Source organism: Ochotona curzoniae, unplaced genomic scaffold (genome assembly GCF_017591425.1).
Source record: "Ochotona curzoniae isolate NIBS_2020 unplaced genomic scaffold, NIBS_Ocur_1.0 contig_3432, whole genome shotgun sequence".
NCBI classification, from domain to species: domain Eukaryota; kingdom Metazoa; phylum Chordata; class Mammalia; order Lagomorpha; family Ochotonidae; genus Ochotona; species Ochotona curzoniae.
The window spans coordinates 5,345,445-5,360,485 of NW_024465859.1; the positions used below are offsets into that span (position 1 = coordinate 5,345,445).

Genomic DNA, 15,041 nt, shown 5'->3' on the forward strand with positions numbered 1-15,041 from the left:
AAATTATGATTGCATAGTTTAGTAGAGAGAATAGAACAGGAGGATCAGCAAAGAGCTGAAAGCTGAACATACTGACTGTATTCAGATTGAACCTAATAAAAAAAATTGGGGTTTATTTCTCCCTGTCATTTCTCCTTCAATCTCCCTCTTCTCCTGAACAAAGTTTGATAGTTGTGAAATGGTTTGTTCCTCCCAAGATTTATTATCCAGTGTTGGAAGGCAAGTTAGCTCTCTTGGTGCTGGGCAGGAGAATTCCCGTACGAGACTATCCTTGGGGGACAGACGGCTGTAACTACCTATAAATTTATTTGGGTTTGAGCAGGATTTGTATTTGGTGATTCCTGAGGTTTTTGCCTGTTTCTGCTAAACAATGCTACATTTTTTACCTTTCTGCAAGAATTTTCCAGAGCCCCTCACACACAGAGACGAACTTCTAACTTCTTTCTTAATATTCTCCCTTCAAGTGAAGTTATCCATAATCGTGGGGATTACTGCAATGAAGGTCTCAATTTCTGTATTCCAGCCGACATGTGAATACAGAAGTGTAAATGAATATTTTCTTGCTATTTGTACTACAGTGTTTAAAGGTGATGGAAAACTATTTTACATAGTCCATAGGACTGGTCACATCACCCAGCAGGAGATCTTGGGAGCTCTATGTAATTCCATTTCCAGGGAGTCCTATAGGCATTTCCAATACCAGTGCCTCAGAACTTGGCAGAGCTGACCAGGCTCTCTGGAAATCAGCTTCTTGCAAAGCTGTTTGCCCAGTGTCCTGGCTTCTACTTCTAGAACAGGTGCCATTTAGAAGTGGATTAGTCTTCTTGTGTATCTTTGATGGCTGATGACAGCCAAAAAACACAATTATTACTAATTGATTTGCCACCCATCCTTCCAGTGCTTCTGGTACTAAGCTCTGTGCTCTTCTTCTGGGCTCTCTGGTAAAGTCCACATTAGAGCAGTTTTCAGGTATCAGCCAAGATCATGCTTAGTACAACTTCTCATTTTTGAAGCTTTCTTTTAAAATCAGCTTGGTCTGGCCTAGATCTATAGTCATAGGCAGGTTCCTAATGAGTTAAGACTGTGCCCACGAGTTGGACAGTGTGATTTCCAGTAAGACCAAATGTGATCCTTACTTTAACAAGTTCATTAATGTTTAGTTAATCAGCAAAACTTTGTATCTCTTCCCCTGTATTTTGTTTTTCCAGGGGAGTTCCTCAAATTAACTGTTACACGGACAAAATAAATCCAGCTGTAAAATAATTTACATCAAGCTCCCATTTTGTTGCTATTTTCTTTGATTCTCTAATATTGTGTTTAGATTTTACAATAAATGTTTCAACATCCTTTTTTTTTTTAAAGATTTATTTTTATTATTTTTCATTGGAAAGGCAGATATACAGAGAGGAGAGACAGAGAGGAAGATCTTCCGTCCGATGATTCACTCCCCAAGTGAGCGCAACGGGCCGATACTATGCCGATCCGAAGCCAGGAGCCTCTTCCGGGTCTCCCACGTGGGTGCAGGTTCCCAAAGCTTTGGGCCGTCCTCTACTGCTTTCCCAGGCCACAGGCAGGGAGCTGGAAGGGAAGCGGGGCTGCCGGGATTAGAACCGGCGCCCATATGGGATCCTGGGCGTGCAAGGCGAGGACCTTTAACCACTTGCGCCACCGCGCTGGGCCCTCAACATCCTTTAATAAGGTCTGGGGACCAAATTGTATATCCTGGTGGAGAGAATTGTTGAATAGTAATTTTCTAACCTGAAAGGCAATAGAATAGATATGCAGTAACAATTCTGTCCCCCTGGTTGCTTCGCCAGTTCTCCTGGACTTTAAAATTTAAGTGGCACTCACTATGGAGATACACTTTCTGTGTTTTCTGACCTAACCAGTGTTTACTGTGTGTCTTGACTTAAAGGAATAGTTGTGACCCATGTCTCTGCATCCTCTGGCTTCTGTATTTTCACTGCTCAATTGACTGGTTATGGGCTTGAGTTTCTGGGTTTAATCAATGTTACTACACAACTTGAAAAAGTTATACTGGAGATTGAGTTTTTGAATGAATCTAGATGTTTCCCTGGACTTCCTTACTTTTATCATGTAGCCTGTAAAAACTAGAACTTTCTTGTGTTCCTGGAACTGAGGTACTGGGGAACTGAAAAACTGTTTCCAATCCTCTTTAAGTCTCTTTTGGACCCTCCTCCTTTTCGGCTGTACCTCCTGACTGCTGTTAGTTTTAACTGAGCTTTTGTCAGTCTCTCTTTTAAGAATCTGGCCTGCAAGCCAGTGTGTGTTCCAGGCTGCAAAAATGTACCGTCACTTCATATTTTGACAGCATCTACAATAATACCCAATAGCCAAATTAGTTATTATCTTTACAGGATGAGGGATGCAATTTTTAAAATGTATTCTTTTTATTGGAAAGGCAGGTTTACAGAGGGAGAGACAGAGAGAAAGATCTCCTCTCCAATGGTTCATTTGCCAAGTGACCACAATGACCAGAGCTGAGCTGATCTGAAGCCAGGAGCCAGAAACTTGTTCCGGGTCTCCCATATGAGGGCAGGGTCCCAAGGCTTTGAACCATCCTCTTCTGCTTTCCCAAGTCACAAACAGGGAGCTGGATGGGAAGTGGAAGCAGCCTGAAAAATCAGTGCCCAAATGGGATCACAGTGCATGCAGGACACATGCAAGGCAGGGATTTTAGCCACAAGGCTATCACACCAGGCCAAAGAGATACATTCTTTAACATTCTCCAAGCCCGAATGCAAACATTAAACATCAAAGAATTCACAACCTTGATTTTCAGAAATTTTGTGAAACATACCTTGCAAGAGTGCTTAAAGGATCTGGTCAAATGGAACTTCCTAATATCATGAAATTATATTCTTTAGTTACAGTAACTTTACCTGTTTTAGACCAGATTTAATCCTAAGTAAAAAGTGATCAAATATTTGAAACTATATCCACATTTTAAAACAATTTAACTCTTTTAAGACTCAGTGTTTTCATCAATGCTTTCCAACAATCAGTATGTAAGAGATAGAACAGAACACAATAGATTACTGCAAGAGAATACACTCTGTTTTTTTGATTGGTCACAAAAGTGAGAAATAAAAATTTTAAATGCTAGGATAAGAATTAAAAGCATAACATAATCAGAACAATTTAAGAGTTCATACCAGAAATATGCTTACAGCAACTGACTAGAAAACCAAAGACCCAACAACAGGCATTTGAATTGACATACTTTCTCTAAATAAATCTGTGTAGGTTCAGTTTAGCATAACAGCATAAAAACTTGCATATACAGAATTTATTCCACATATGCAAATTTATTATAAAGCAACTCTAGAAGTAAAACTCTTACATAAGCACTACATAAATTTGACATCATTATATAACATTATAATACACTTTACGTAATCTAAATCACCTGGAACAGCAATAAAAAATTCTATACCATTGAAAGAATTTTCAAAAATGCATTTACTTATTTCTTTGTTTATTTGAAATATGACTTACAGAGAGAGAGGGAGAAGCCTAGAGATCCTCCATGCACTGGTTCACTGTCCAAATGCTTGCAGTTGCCAAAGCATGGCCAGTTCAAAGGGAGCAGCCAGCAGCTTCATGCAGTCTTTCACAGCAGTGCAAGGGGCCAATCATTTGGGCCATGTTCTGATATATTCTTAGTCACATTAACAGGGAGCTGGATCAAAAAAAGGAATCATGTAAGACTTGAACTAATGCTCATATGGGATGCCAGTGCCACAGGCAGTGGCTTAACATGATATGCTTCACTGCCAGTCATTAATCTGTGAACTTTAATCAAAGCTATGGGCTGTCCATAATCAAAATTGCAATAATCATTCAAGTATTAAAAATAAGTGGATGTGAGTGGGCTGATGTGATAGCTCGACTAACTAATCCTCCACTTCCAAGCACCAGCAACCCATGTGGGCACTGGTTTGTGTCTGGCTGCTTCACTTCCTATCCAGCTCTCTGCTTATGACCTGGGAAAACAGTAGAGGATAGCCCAAATCCTTGTGAACTTACATCTATGTGGGAAACCCAGAAGAAGCCTCTGAGTCCTGGATTCAGATTAGCTCAGTTCCAGCCATTGTGGCCGTGTGGGGGGTGAAGCAGAGGATGGAAGATCTTTCCCTCTGCCTCTTCTTCTCTCCGTAATCTGCCTTTCCAACTAAAATAAATGAATATTAAAAGCAATAGGCAGATTATGCTAATTCCATTGAAACTCAGTTCTTAAAAGCAAGGAACATCCAATATTGGAAAGAGAAAAATGTAAAAATATACTGAAAGACACCTGAAAGTCTTGCTACCTGAGTAGTTACAACAGCGTAGAAAAACCTTGAATCCTGTTCATCCATTGCTTAGAACAGTGAAATACATCAGGAAGCAACGTGATGAAGAATCATGTACTCTAAAGTCAGGAGCTGAAATAAAGTTAACAATAGACTGCAAAGAAAGGAGAAAACATACCTAAAAATGAAAGAAGTTAGTGAACTATGCCATCTCTTATAGGTGAGAAACCTGTGTGACTAGTTGTACCAAGAGGCACTGTCTCTTTTTCATGATGTCAGAGAGGAGCAATAGTGAACAGCAAAGGGACAGAGAGATATCCCTGGAACAGCCTGCCTGGGTGCAGCAAACGCATTATCGGTTGAAAGAGAAGGAGCAGAGAAGAGCAATTGTGGTTAGTTTAAAGGAGAGTGGGCAAGCCACAGTATTCACGAAACATTGCTAACAGGACTGACGGCAAGGGACTGGAGAGTTGTATTGCACACTGTGCCTGATGTGTGGATTTTTTGTTCACTCAGCAGACACACCTAGGGCTCCTTGCCTACACTCACACCAGCTCATTGTGTCATGGGCAACTTACTGCAGTGAACACCTAGTGGCATTTAATTGCTCACTCTTTACCCGCATGACTGAAGCAAGGCAACTTTTGACTGCAAACATGCAAAACAGATATGAAAACGGAGAAAACAGACGTAGGCAAGAAGTGAAGCGTTCCTCAGGACTAGGTTGCTTAAACTTACCATGTCCTCTTCTCTCCCAGCTGGCCCTCCAAATATGTTAGTGGGGATAAGTGTAATAGGTTCTTGCCTTCACACAAGAAAATTCAGACATGAGAGAGGAATGGTAAGCAACAGAAATGTTTAATGGAATGGGGAATCTGTCAGAATGATGGGCATCTCTCCAAAAAGAATCAGAGAGAGAACCCTGCAATTCTTAGTGGGAAAATAAGATTACACAGCTTAATGGAGTGTACCTGACAGTCCAGAAAGTCAGTCTGGAAAAGATTTGAAAGCTGAGCATTCCATATGTATCCAAACTGGAGCTTGTAAAGTGAACACAGTATGGTTTTTCTGCTATTTTGTTTTTCTCTAACATTCACACAGGTGAACATTAAAAAAAAAAAAAAACCCTTTAATTCCATAAAAAATTTCCAAAACTCCACATTCACTTTTAGTTTACAATTTTGTCATAGTTAATACAATCATGGATCCTACAGTCTGTCAATATTTCTTTTCTTTCTTTCTTTCTTTCTTTCTTTCTTTCTTTCTTTCTTTCTTTCTTTCTTTCTTTCTTTCTTTTTCTTTCTTGTCAAGATTTATATACTTTATTGAAAAATCAGATTTATACAGAGGAGAGACAGAGAAAAAGATCTTCCATCCACTGGTTCACTCCCCAAATGGCTGCAAATTCCAGAGCTGAGTTGATTTGAATCCAGGAGCAAGGGGCAAGGAGCAAGGAGCTTCTTTCAGGTTTCCCATATGGAATAGGATCCCAAGGCTTTGGGCAGTTCTCTACTTCTTTCCCAGGCCATAAGCAGGAAGCTAGATAGGAAGTGGAGCAGTGGGGACACGAATCAAGGACCACATGGGATCCTGGCATGTGCAGGGCATGAATTTAGCCATTGGGCCATGCTTCCAGGTCCATCAACATTTTCAAAGCACAATCAAACCTTCCTTTGACTTGATGATGCTACCACTTAGTGAACGGACAGGCAGTATTTATTAGTCTCTCATAAAATGAGGAGTCTGAGTGCAAAAATCTAAAGTATTTTCCATAAGTTCAGTCACTTTTAACCTCTACACTTTTTTTACACTTCTTGCTTTTTTTTTTTGAATTAGCATTTATTTTACTTTTAAAAAGATTTGTTTATTTTTATTTGAAAGGCAGAGTTGCTCAGTGAGAAGGGGAAATAGAGAAATATAGAGAGAAGGTCTTCCATTGGCTGGTTCACTTCCTAAATGTCCACAATGGCCAGAACTGAACCAGTACAAAGACAGGATCCAGGAGCTTCTACTGGTACAGGGACACAAGGACATGAACCATTTACTGCTTTTGTAGTTCATATGCAGGGAACTGAATCAGAAGTGGAGTGCTTTGTACTTGAATGATGCCAATGTGAGATATTGACAATTCAGGCGTTTTTTAACCTACAGCACCACAATGCTGACCTCTCAATGATTAACATTTAAAAGACAGGAATAACGATACAAAATCTATCCAGTGTTTTCTGTACTTGTGCACTGACCTTTGAAAGTATGGTGATATTTTGTGATCTTAGAGTCCTTCTCTGAAATAATACATAAGCAGAATAAATACTTTCAATATTACTTAGGTATTATTTTGAACCAGATGTTTTATCCTTCCAAAACAAGAAGAAAAATTAACTGGCATCTAGTGGCTCTTTGCCTTCTCTTTATTGTTAAAGACTTGGCTTAAAATAAATGCAAATTTTCAACTGCAGATAGGTCACCATTATTTTAGTTTTTTTGAGTGAAAACCGTAGGACAAGTAAATAAGATGTACAAGTGCATAAACTTATTATGACGGAATTCTTTATTAAACAGCTTTGTTAAATTCCCAAACTCTTGCTGCTTCCACCACCTCTATGACTCTCATCCCAGCTGAACTATTGTGTTAGAGTCATTCATTTCTTTTCAGTTTCTACATTTGTGGACTCCTTGTTAAGACTCATGGAGTTCTTTATCTATTTATCTACCTATATACATGTGCACGCACACACACACACAAAGCTATAATAAATTTCATGCTGTTTTTACTTTTTTTTCTACTGTCGTGCATGATGATTCTGCAAAATTTTCCCATAAGAATCTATTCTATGATGATAGCATAATTGCCTTGCAGTGGTTTGAACAAATGCATGATTTGGTTGTTTTGCTGTTTATTCATTTGTCCATATATGTAGTGTGTGTGAGTGGAGGAGAGTTCATGTCTGTGTTCCCTGTGATAGTTAAGCAAGCCTTAGTAGAAGGTTGACATGGTTCTGGAATACACCCTAATCCAGTTCTGAAACTTGACTTTGTTCCAGAATGCAAAATTATTTTAAAAGAGTAAAAAACTGGATGTCTCACAATCCAATGGTTCTTGACAAGTCAGCTTTTCCAGAATTAGAGGAATCGGACTGCTATACCGGTCCCTTCAGCAGAGCACGAATTCACCAGTGAGTTCCTGTCTTTCTTTCCTTTTTTCTTCCCTCCAAGCCCCCTTATCACTTGCCTTTGTATCTCTTATTCCCTGGGTCTTGTTTATGAAATAAAAGTACATATGAGTCTATTTTCATTGTTTAACAGTTAATATAGATAATGTGCTTTAGTGTTAAAACGTAATCCTCATTGATGAGCAACACTAATGAATATTATTCAGTTGTTTTAAGCTTTTAAAATGATTTTAGAGCTTTTGTCTTACAGGCAGAAAGTAATGAGTAATTAATTCTAAAGTCATGGGCAAAAGTGTAGCTGTTAATTCACTAGAAATAATTACTGTGGTAATAAGACATTCAGTTAAAATAATAATAATGATGAAAATAATAGAATGGCTTTTAAGAAGCATATTTTAAAAAATATATTTCCTAATTAATACATTGCAGTTATAATTATCTTTAAGTAACTGTCATGAAAACAACAATGCATTTTAATTTAATATTCAATTAAATTGGAGAATAAGTTTTTTAAGGGATTTGCTGACTGGCTGTTTCTGGTGCCTGCCTGTATACATTTATTTAATCACACATTTTACTGAAATAGTATTTAATGACTTCCTGCATGACATAATGAGAATATAAGGGGGATTGGAGCCTAGCTTCTGCCTTCACTGTTCTCCCAGGCTGATGGGTCAGACAAAAGCATGCAAATTATAATTAAACAACAAGGTGACATAAAAAAGAGAAATGTACACCATTCTACATTAATGTCTGTTCTGGGAAATTGAACCAAAGGATGAAACAAAATTCTGGGCAATGAAAAACAAGACAAATTTGAAAAGCAGTTATAGAGAGCTTTGGAGCAAAATAAGTTCAGACCTCATAATGGAGAGAGGCTGAGACACCAGACGCAGAGGAATGCTCAAAATATCCGAATTGTGCTGTGCAAGTCATGTGGAATGCAGGCCAGCAAGTTAGCAGGACACTGTTATCATCTGTGTTTCAGAAGATGAGACCCATGTGCTTGCTTCAGCAGCACATATACTAGAGGAGATGAGACCCAGAATAAAGTCAGTAGATGCTAAGGATCATATAATATCTAAGAATTTAGGACCAAACATCCTACAAAATGGTTATTTCTTATCACTAAATTAAGACAACTACAATTGTCAGAAGTTCAATGAGGATAGAATACGTGTGTATATGTGCGTGGGGGTTTGTGTGTGTGTGCTTCCCACAATATAAAGCACTTAAGTAAGCCTTACTTTCCATTCCTTTCGGAATAACCATTTTCCTCTATGACATAGTCTCTCACACAGCCATTTGCTATCCTTCCCACATGGAGATTGAGTGTGTCAGGGGAAAGGGAAGACTGTTGCTCATTTCTGAAGCTGTGAAAATAAGATAAACTGCACTGGAATGTGTGGTATGGGGATGACATCAATTTTTAATGCACTCTATTTGGAACTACATTGCTTAAGGTCGTACAAAATTTATAGAAGCCAATGCACAATGCATTCTCTCCTGCTTTATGCCAAAGAAGAAATATGAAGACACTTAGATAATCTGAAAGAAGATATTAAAATGAATATTTGATAACTCTTTGTATTATTTATGAGTGCATTTCTTTTTCTCCATCAATTGATTTTTGAAAAGACAATTTCCCTTCAGACTACTATATTTCTAATGTATCAGCTTTAACGGAGCAAACAGATGACTCATTAGCCAAAAACTTGTAACTGCTACTGGATTGTGCGCTGTGATTTGAATTTTAAAACTAGTCTCCTTATCTTAACAGCTTCATAATAAACAATAAGGATACCTTCTTCAGCAATGCTACTCGAAGCAGGATAGTCTATCATATGTTGGAACGCACCAAATATGAAAATGGGATATCAAAAGTGGGTAAGAACATTAATTAAGAACATAAATACAGTAGAATGCACTGATAAAAATTATACTATGAATTGCTATTTATTTTAAACTGATGCTTTGCCTTCTTAAATCCTTACAGCAGAGTGCGGAGGACAAAACTTTGTAATAAACAGTAAACTTTGTGTTTGAGGATGTCAATAACAAAAATGTTTTTGAGAACATTTGGAATATCTATTGTAAAATATGAAAAATACCTTATTATTGTCATTCCTGGAAAGGAAAAAATTTTAGCCATTAGAAACTTGATTGATTTGTAAACTCTTATTTGAATCTCTATTAATTTATATCAAAAGGCGTTACCAAAGAAGTACATTGAAATATGTTTTAAGCTTAAAGAAGAGCATTCATATTCTAGCTTCATTCTGCTTAATAATTTATATATAACTTTGCCATCAAGACAGCTGCCTTAGAAACAAAAATCTTATCAAAAATTAAATTTACTTAGAAATTTCTATCAACTAACAGAAGTATCCAGAATATGAACTAAAAATGTCTGAGAGATAGTCATATGCTTCTGTATTCTTTTAAAATAAAATATTTAAGTATAATGGTATCATGCAACTTGTAGAAAATACAAAAAGCACTGGAGTGTTAAAATTAAACATTACTTGCTTTTCTAAGATCTACTTATTTCTTTGAAAGGATTTAGAGAGAGAGAGAGGTCTTCCATCCACAGGTTTGCTCCCCAGTTGATTTCAATGCCTAGTTGGTACAATCTGAAGCCAGGGATCAGGCATGTTCTCTGGGTCTCGCACATGGCTGTGGATGCCCAAGGACTTGGGCCATCAGCAGCTGCTTTCTCTGGCACATTGGCAGAGGTCTGTATGGGAAGTGGAGCAACCAGGACTTCAAATAGCTCTCATAAGGGATGATGGTGCCAGAGACAGCAGTTTTTCCTAGTATGCCGTAATGCCAGGCATTTTCTACTATTACAAATCTGTACTGAGTGTCTCAAATTTGAAAACAATACCCACAAAATTTAATGGCAGAAAATCACAAACATTCCAGGATGATGAATTTGACGTTTTATAATATAACAGTCTATAATTTTGTATTCAATTATATATACACTATGCTATGCTATAATACAACATTCATAATTAGGACATTGCATAGTATGTATTCATAAAATTACTATGTGCCAACTAAGCACTAAATTGATTTTCCCATAGTAATTAAATAATGTCCCATTTTTAAATGTGCGATAACTGATAACAATGAATACGATGGCAACAAAAATAGTTAATTAGAAAAGTTTCCCAGTGCTTATTTGTCCCGTAACTATATGGGAGGGTCCATTACACTACTTTTTCACTGACAGTAATTTTCAGTTGATGTTTCACACTGCTAATTAGACCTTGGTTCAGGAATAAATAATCAACTTCCAAATAACAGTATCCTTTTGAGATATTTTGGGGGTGAAGAATTTACCTCCTTACTCAGTTAGATGTTGTTGTTTTTTGGGAAAACACGGTCCCTCAATCATGTGATCCCAAATATATACATATCTTTTAAATATTTGTTTTTATTTGAAAGTCAGTTACTAAGAGAGAGACAGAAAGATCTTCCACACACTATTCTCTTGATGAATGGATGCCTAAATGGCCAAAACAGACAAAACTGAGGTTGTTTGAAGACAGGAGTCAGTCACTTCTTCCTATTCTCACCTGTGGGTATAGGGGCCCACTGACTCGTTCCACTCCCCACTGCTTTCTTAGGACATTAACAGAGAGCTGGATCAGAAATGGAGCATCCAGGACACAAACCAGCATGCATGTGGAATATTAGCATTAATAGCCAGACATCACTGCACTGGCCCCAAAATACACACACACATGTGTGTTTATATATATATATATATATATAAACATCTACACCCTGTGTTTCTGTGGCCATAATATGAAAGTATATGTTGACATTGCAAATCTTTCTTTATGCGAAGACACAATTGTGACTACATTCAGTGGCGATGCCTTTGACAACCTTTCATGCTTATTAGTGATATGGCTATGGAAAACAGTTGGAAATTTTCAATTAATTCTTTGTGCCAGGCATATGTAAGTTACTTTAGAGGGAATTCTATATTTAAATTAATTCACTAACTGCCATTTTCTTCTCCTTCTAGGTATCCAAAAACTTATAACCAATGGTTCATACATAGCAGCATTTCCTCCTCATGAGGTAATTTTAAAAATTTTGTGTTATCTTCATTAATACATGAAAATTGTACATATAAGCATAATGAGCAATCTAGATCCTCAAATATTTAGCAGTTCTTTATGTTAAAACATGCAAAACCTTTTTAATTAGTGTTTTGAAGAAAAGCATATAATAATCATTAGCTATATTCACCCTTCTGTGAAAACCATAATTCATTAGCTGTTAACCAACATTTTCCCATTTTTTCTTCCCTACCCTCCCAATTGTTCTCTCTTTGTCTCTTTTCTGTGTGTGTGTGTGTGTGTGTGTGTGTGTGTGTGTGTGTTTTAGAAAGCTTTATTTCATTTATCTGGAAGGCATAGTTACAGAGGAGTAGGAGAGTCAGAGAGAAAAGGGGTGTGGGGAGAGAGCAAGAGCGAGCCAATATTGGTCTCCACTTACTTAACCTATGGGAGGAGCAGTGGGAACATGGTTTCCATGTATCTCTAGAGAATTTAGATCCATCTTGATTTCGGGTATGCCTTAGACCTTTCTCCTGTCTTAACGACCTCTTGAGACCCTTGTGGACCCAAGCCCCCCAAGTCTTCTGGCAATTTGGATATTGTCCTGTAACTTGGTCGCCTCATCTCCCTGCCTATTATGGCCCACACCCATCTGGTGGTTATCTTGTGATAGTCTTCTAATAAACAACTCTGGGATGCAGGTGTGTTACAGTGGTGGACAACACAATGCCACCTGGCAAAGTGCATCAGAGCTGTATTGATCGGCTAGGCTTATAACATGTATTAGGTACTTACATGCAACAGAAATATTGTTACTACCCTGAGGCTTATGTTCCTTGGATTGCCCTATATAAGCTTGTAGTTTCTAATAAACAAACAAGTTCACCATTAACTAACTCCGGGGCTTCTTTATTGAGAATGCCATTGACATACCACAGTATCTGGGTTGGTGGTCTGCAGCTGAGATCTCCTACAAGAGACAATCATCTGTTGGCTCACATGGGTGTAATGTCTAGGGCTTGGAGAGACAGGTGTCATTCCAGTTTTCCCATGTGGGTAGTGGGGCCCAAGCACTAAGCCCTTGTCTTTGTTGCTATCTCACATACATTAGCAGAGAGATGAATCAGTTGTAGCAGCCTGAACTAGGAGCAGTGCCCATATGGAAAGCCAATACCACAAGCCATTGCTTTTATCCTCTATGCCAGAAAGCTGGCCCCATGCCATTATATTCTTATATAGAATAAACTTTTTTGAACTGTGTGTATGAGTTCAATATCTGTCTGTCCGTGAGATAATGTAACAGTTACCTTGGATTATTTTACTTTACATAATGATGTTCTACTACATTTATGTTGAAAAAGACAAGATTTTCCATTTTTGTGTCTGATTGCTATTCTGTTGTATATTTGCACTGTATTTTCTTTATTCATAATTTGTAGTAGAGTTTTAATTTTAAAATTCCTTGTGCTCGATGCTTGCTCCTATTGTTTTTCATTTAGTTTTGTCTGCCTTTTATTTCTGAGACTCATTATCATGTGAGCATACCCACATTTTTCTGCTTCAAAACCTTTCTGTAAGTTGCTGCACTTCAAGAATCCTAGCCTCTATGATCCATCTTGAGAGTCACACCGCCCCAAAAAAGGCACCCTACTGGTCATTGCCTAACACTTTGGAATCCTGGAAAACCTAGAATTAGCCATCCATAAACATTTACAGTACATGGCATACTTGGGTCTATGCCAGAGTGTTACTCCCCTGCCTATTTTAAATACAAATGTTTACTTCATGCTATAGAGGAATTTGCCCACCATGACTACAGTCCAGTCATTTTCAATGTTTTCTCTTTGCTCACTTAAAGACTTTTTTTTCTTCCTTTGAAATAAGTCCACACTTTAAAATAAGAAAGGCTTCTTCAAATTTTTCATTTCTGAACTTAAGAAAAACTATTTTTGTAATATAGTTAAGATGGAGGACACTCGGGAAATAATACTCAAAATTGCAATCTTGCAAAATTAATAACACATTGAAAGTACTGACCACTTCTATTTTGCAGTGAACTAAATATTTTAAGGGATTATCTCAATCAACCCTTGCAACAACCCTTTGAAATACAGCATGGTATGAAGCCCGTTTTATATATAAGTGATTGGAGTATAGAATGTTAAATATCAAGTCATGGAGTTTAACCAAAGAGGGGATTCTCAAAACTCATTTTCCATAATAGTGTGCTTGCTAACAATAGAACTAATAATAATAATAATAACAAGACATATATTTCTGTGTTTCATTCACAAGGCCATATATTTCCTTGTTAATCTAACAAATTTATGTGGTGAATATTAGTAACCTCAGATTAGAAGTAAAGGGACAAAGGCCAGAGAAATTAAATACCACCTTAGATGCTACCTCGAATGGTAAAGTGTACAGAGTAGTCAACTAAAAGGCCCCTGGAGGGAGCTTCTGTAACAAGAGAAAGGTTGATTTCTCCTCTGTGGAAGCAATTTTCTCTATACAATTAGGCTGTAGTCTGGCTGCTTTGTATGAAATTTGGTACATATTATTAACAGATTATAAATAATGACCATCTCCTATTTATGTAGTATACATAAATTAAATAGTAATATATGTTGACCATAACATAAAGTATAAAAGTCAATGGCACTGAAAATAGACAAGAAATTGACAATGGGAAAATTTTCTGACATGAAAAGTAAAAAAAGAAACTTAAATAAAATGTATTCATTTATATATAGATATCCACATACATAGAAAGTTGAATTAATAAACATATATGTAATTTATATATTATATATGTATATATAATTGGGGTGAATGTTGTGGTTTTGTACACCAAACTAAACTTACATTGTAGTTTCACAAGCATTTTGCAATATCCAAGTGCATGTGTATATGTGTATGAACCAACTTGCTTAGGGCATTGTGAGAGTTAGTTAGTGTGCAAGTTTTTACTTGTGAATACAGAGTCAAAGCATGTTCATTGGAGAAGAGGGACATTGGAATTGTTGAAATCACCAATTGCATGTGATTTTTCAAAAAATGCAGGAATGAGAAGAGCAATCACTTTGGTTAACTTCCTGTTGTAGCCCACCTTTTACCACTGTTCAAGTGGACCAAACTGATTGATGTTGTTGAGAAGACTTAGAACAGGTATACCTGTTGCTGTAAAGCTTAGCATTTAACACACAATAAACAGGGCAGGTGTTTAGCCTGGTGCTTAAAATAAGGGGTAAGAGTTATATACCCCATATAAGAGTACCCAGGCTCAATTCCTTTCATAATTTTGATTCTAATTTCCTGCTAAAGCAAACCTTAGGAGGAAGTAGTGATGACTTGAGCAATTAGGGTCCTGCCACCTGCATACCTGCATAGGAGACTTAGATGGCGTTCATAGCTATCATCTTGGTTCTTCTTGAGCCAGTTCTGGGCATTTCTGGAGTGAAGTAATGGTTAAG

The 15,041-nt window shown here is 37.3% G+C and overlaps 1 protein-coding gene across 2 annotated transcripts in view; it reads left to right on the forward strand.

Annotated features, from left to right (window-relative positions):
- The window catches only part of ANO3 (anoctamin 3), a 314,467-nt gene that overhangs the window by 211,524 nt on the left and 87,902 nt on the right, over window positions 1-15,041 (forward strand). For both annotated transcript variants that reach the window (XM_040980289.1, XM_040980290.1), the window contains 3 exons: window positions 7,361-7,492; window positions 9,270-9,376; window positions 11,532-11,587. In XM_040980289.1, coding sequence (XP_040836223.1) covers window positions 7,361-7,492; window positions 9,270-9,376; window positions 11,532-11,587 — 295 coding nt within the window. The remainder of the gene's footprint in view (window positions 1-7,360; window positions 7,493-9,269; window positions 9,377-11,531; window positions 11,588-15,041) is intronic.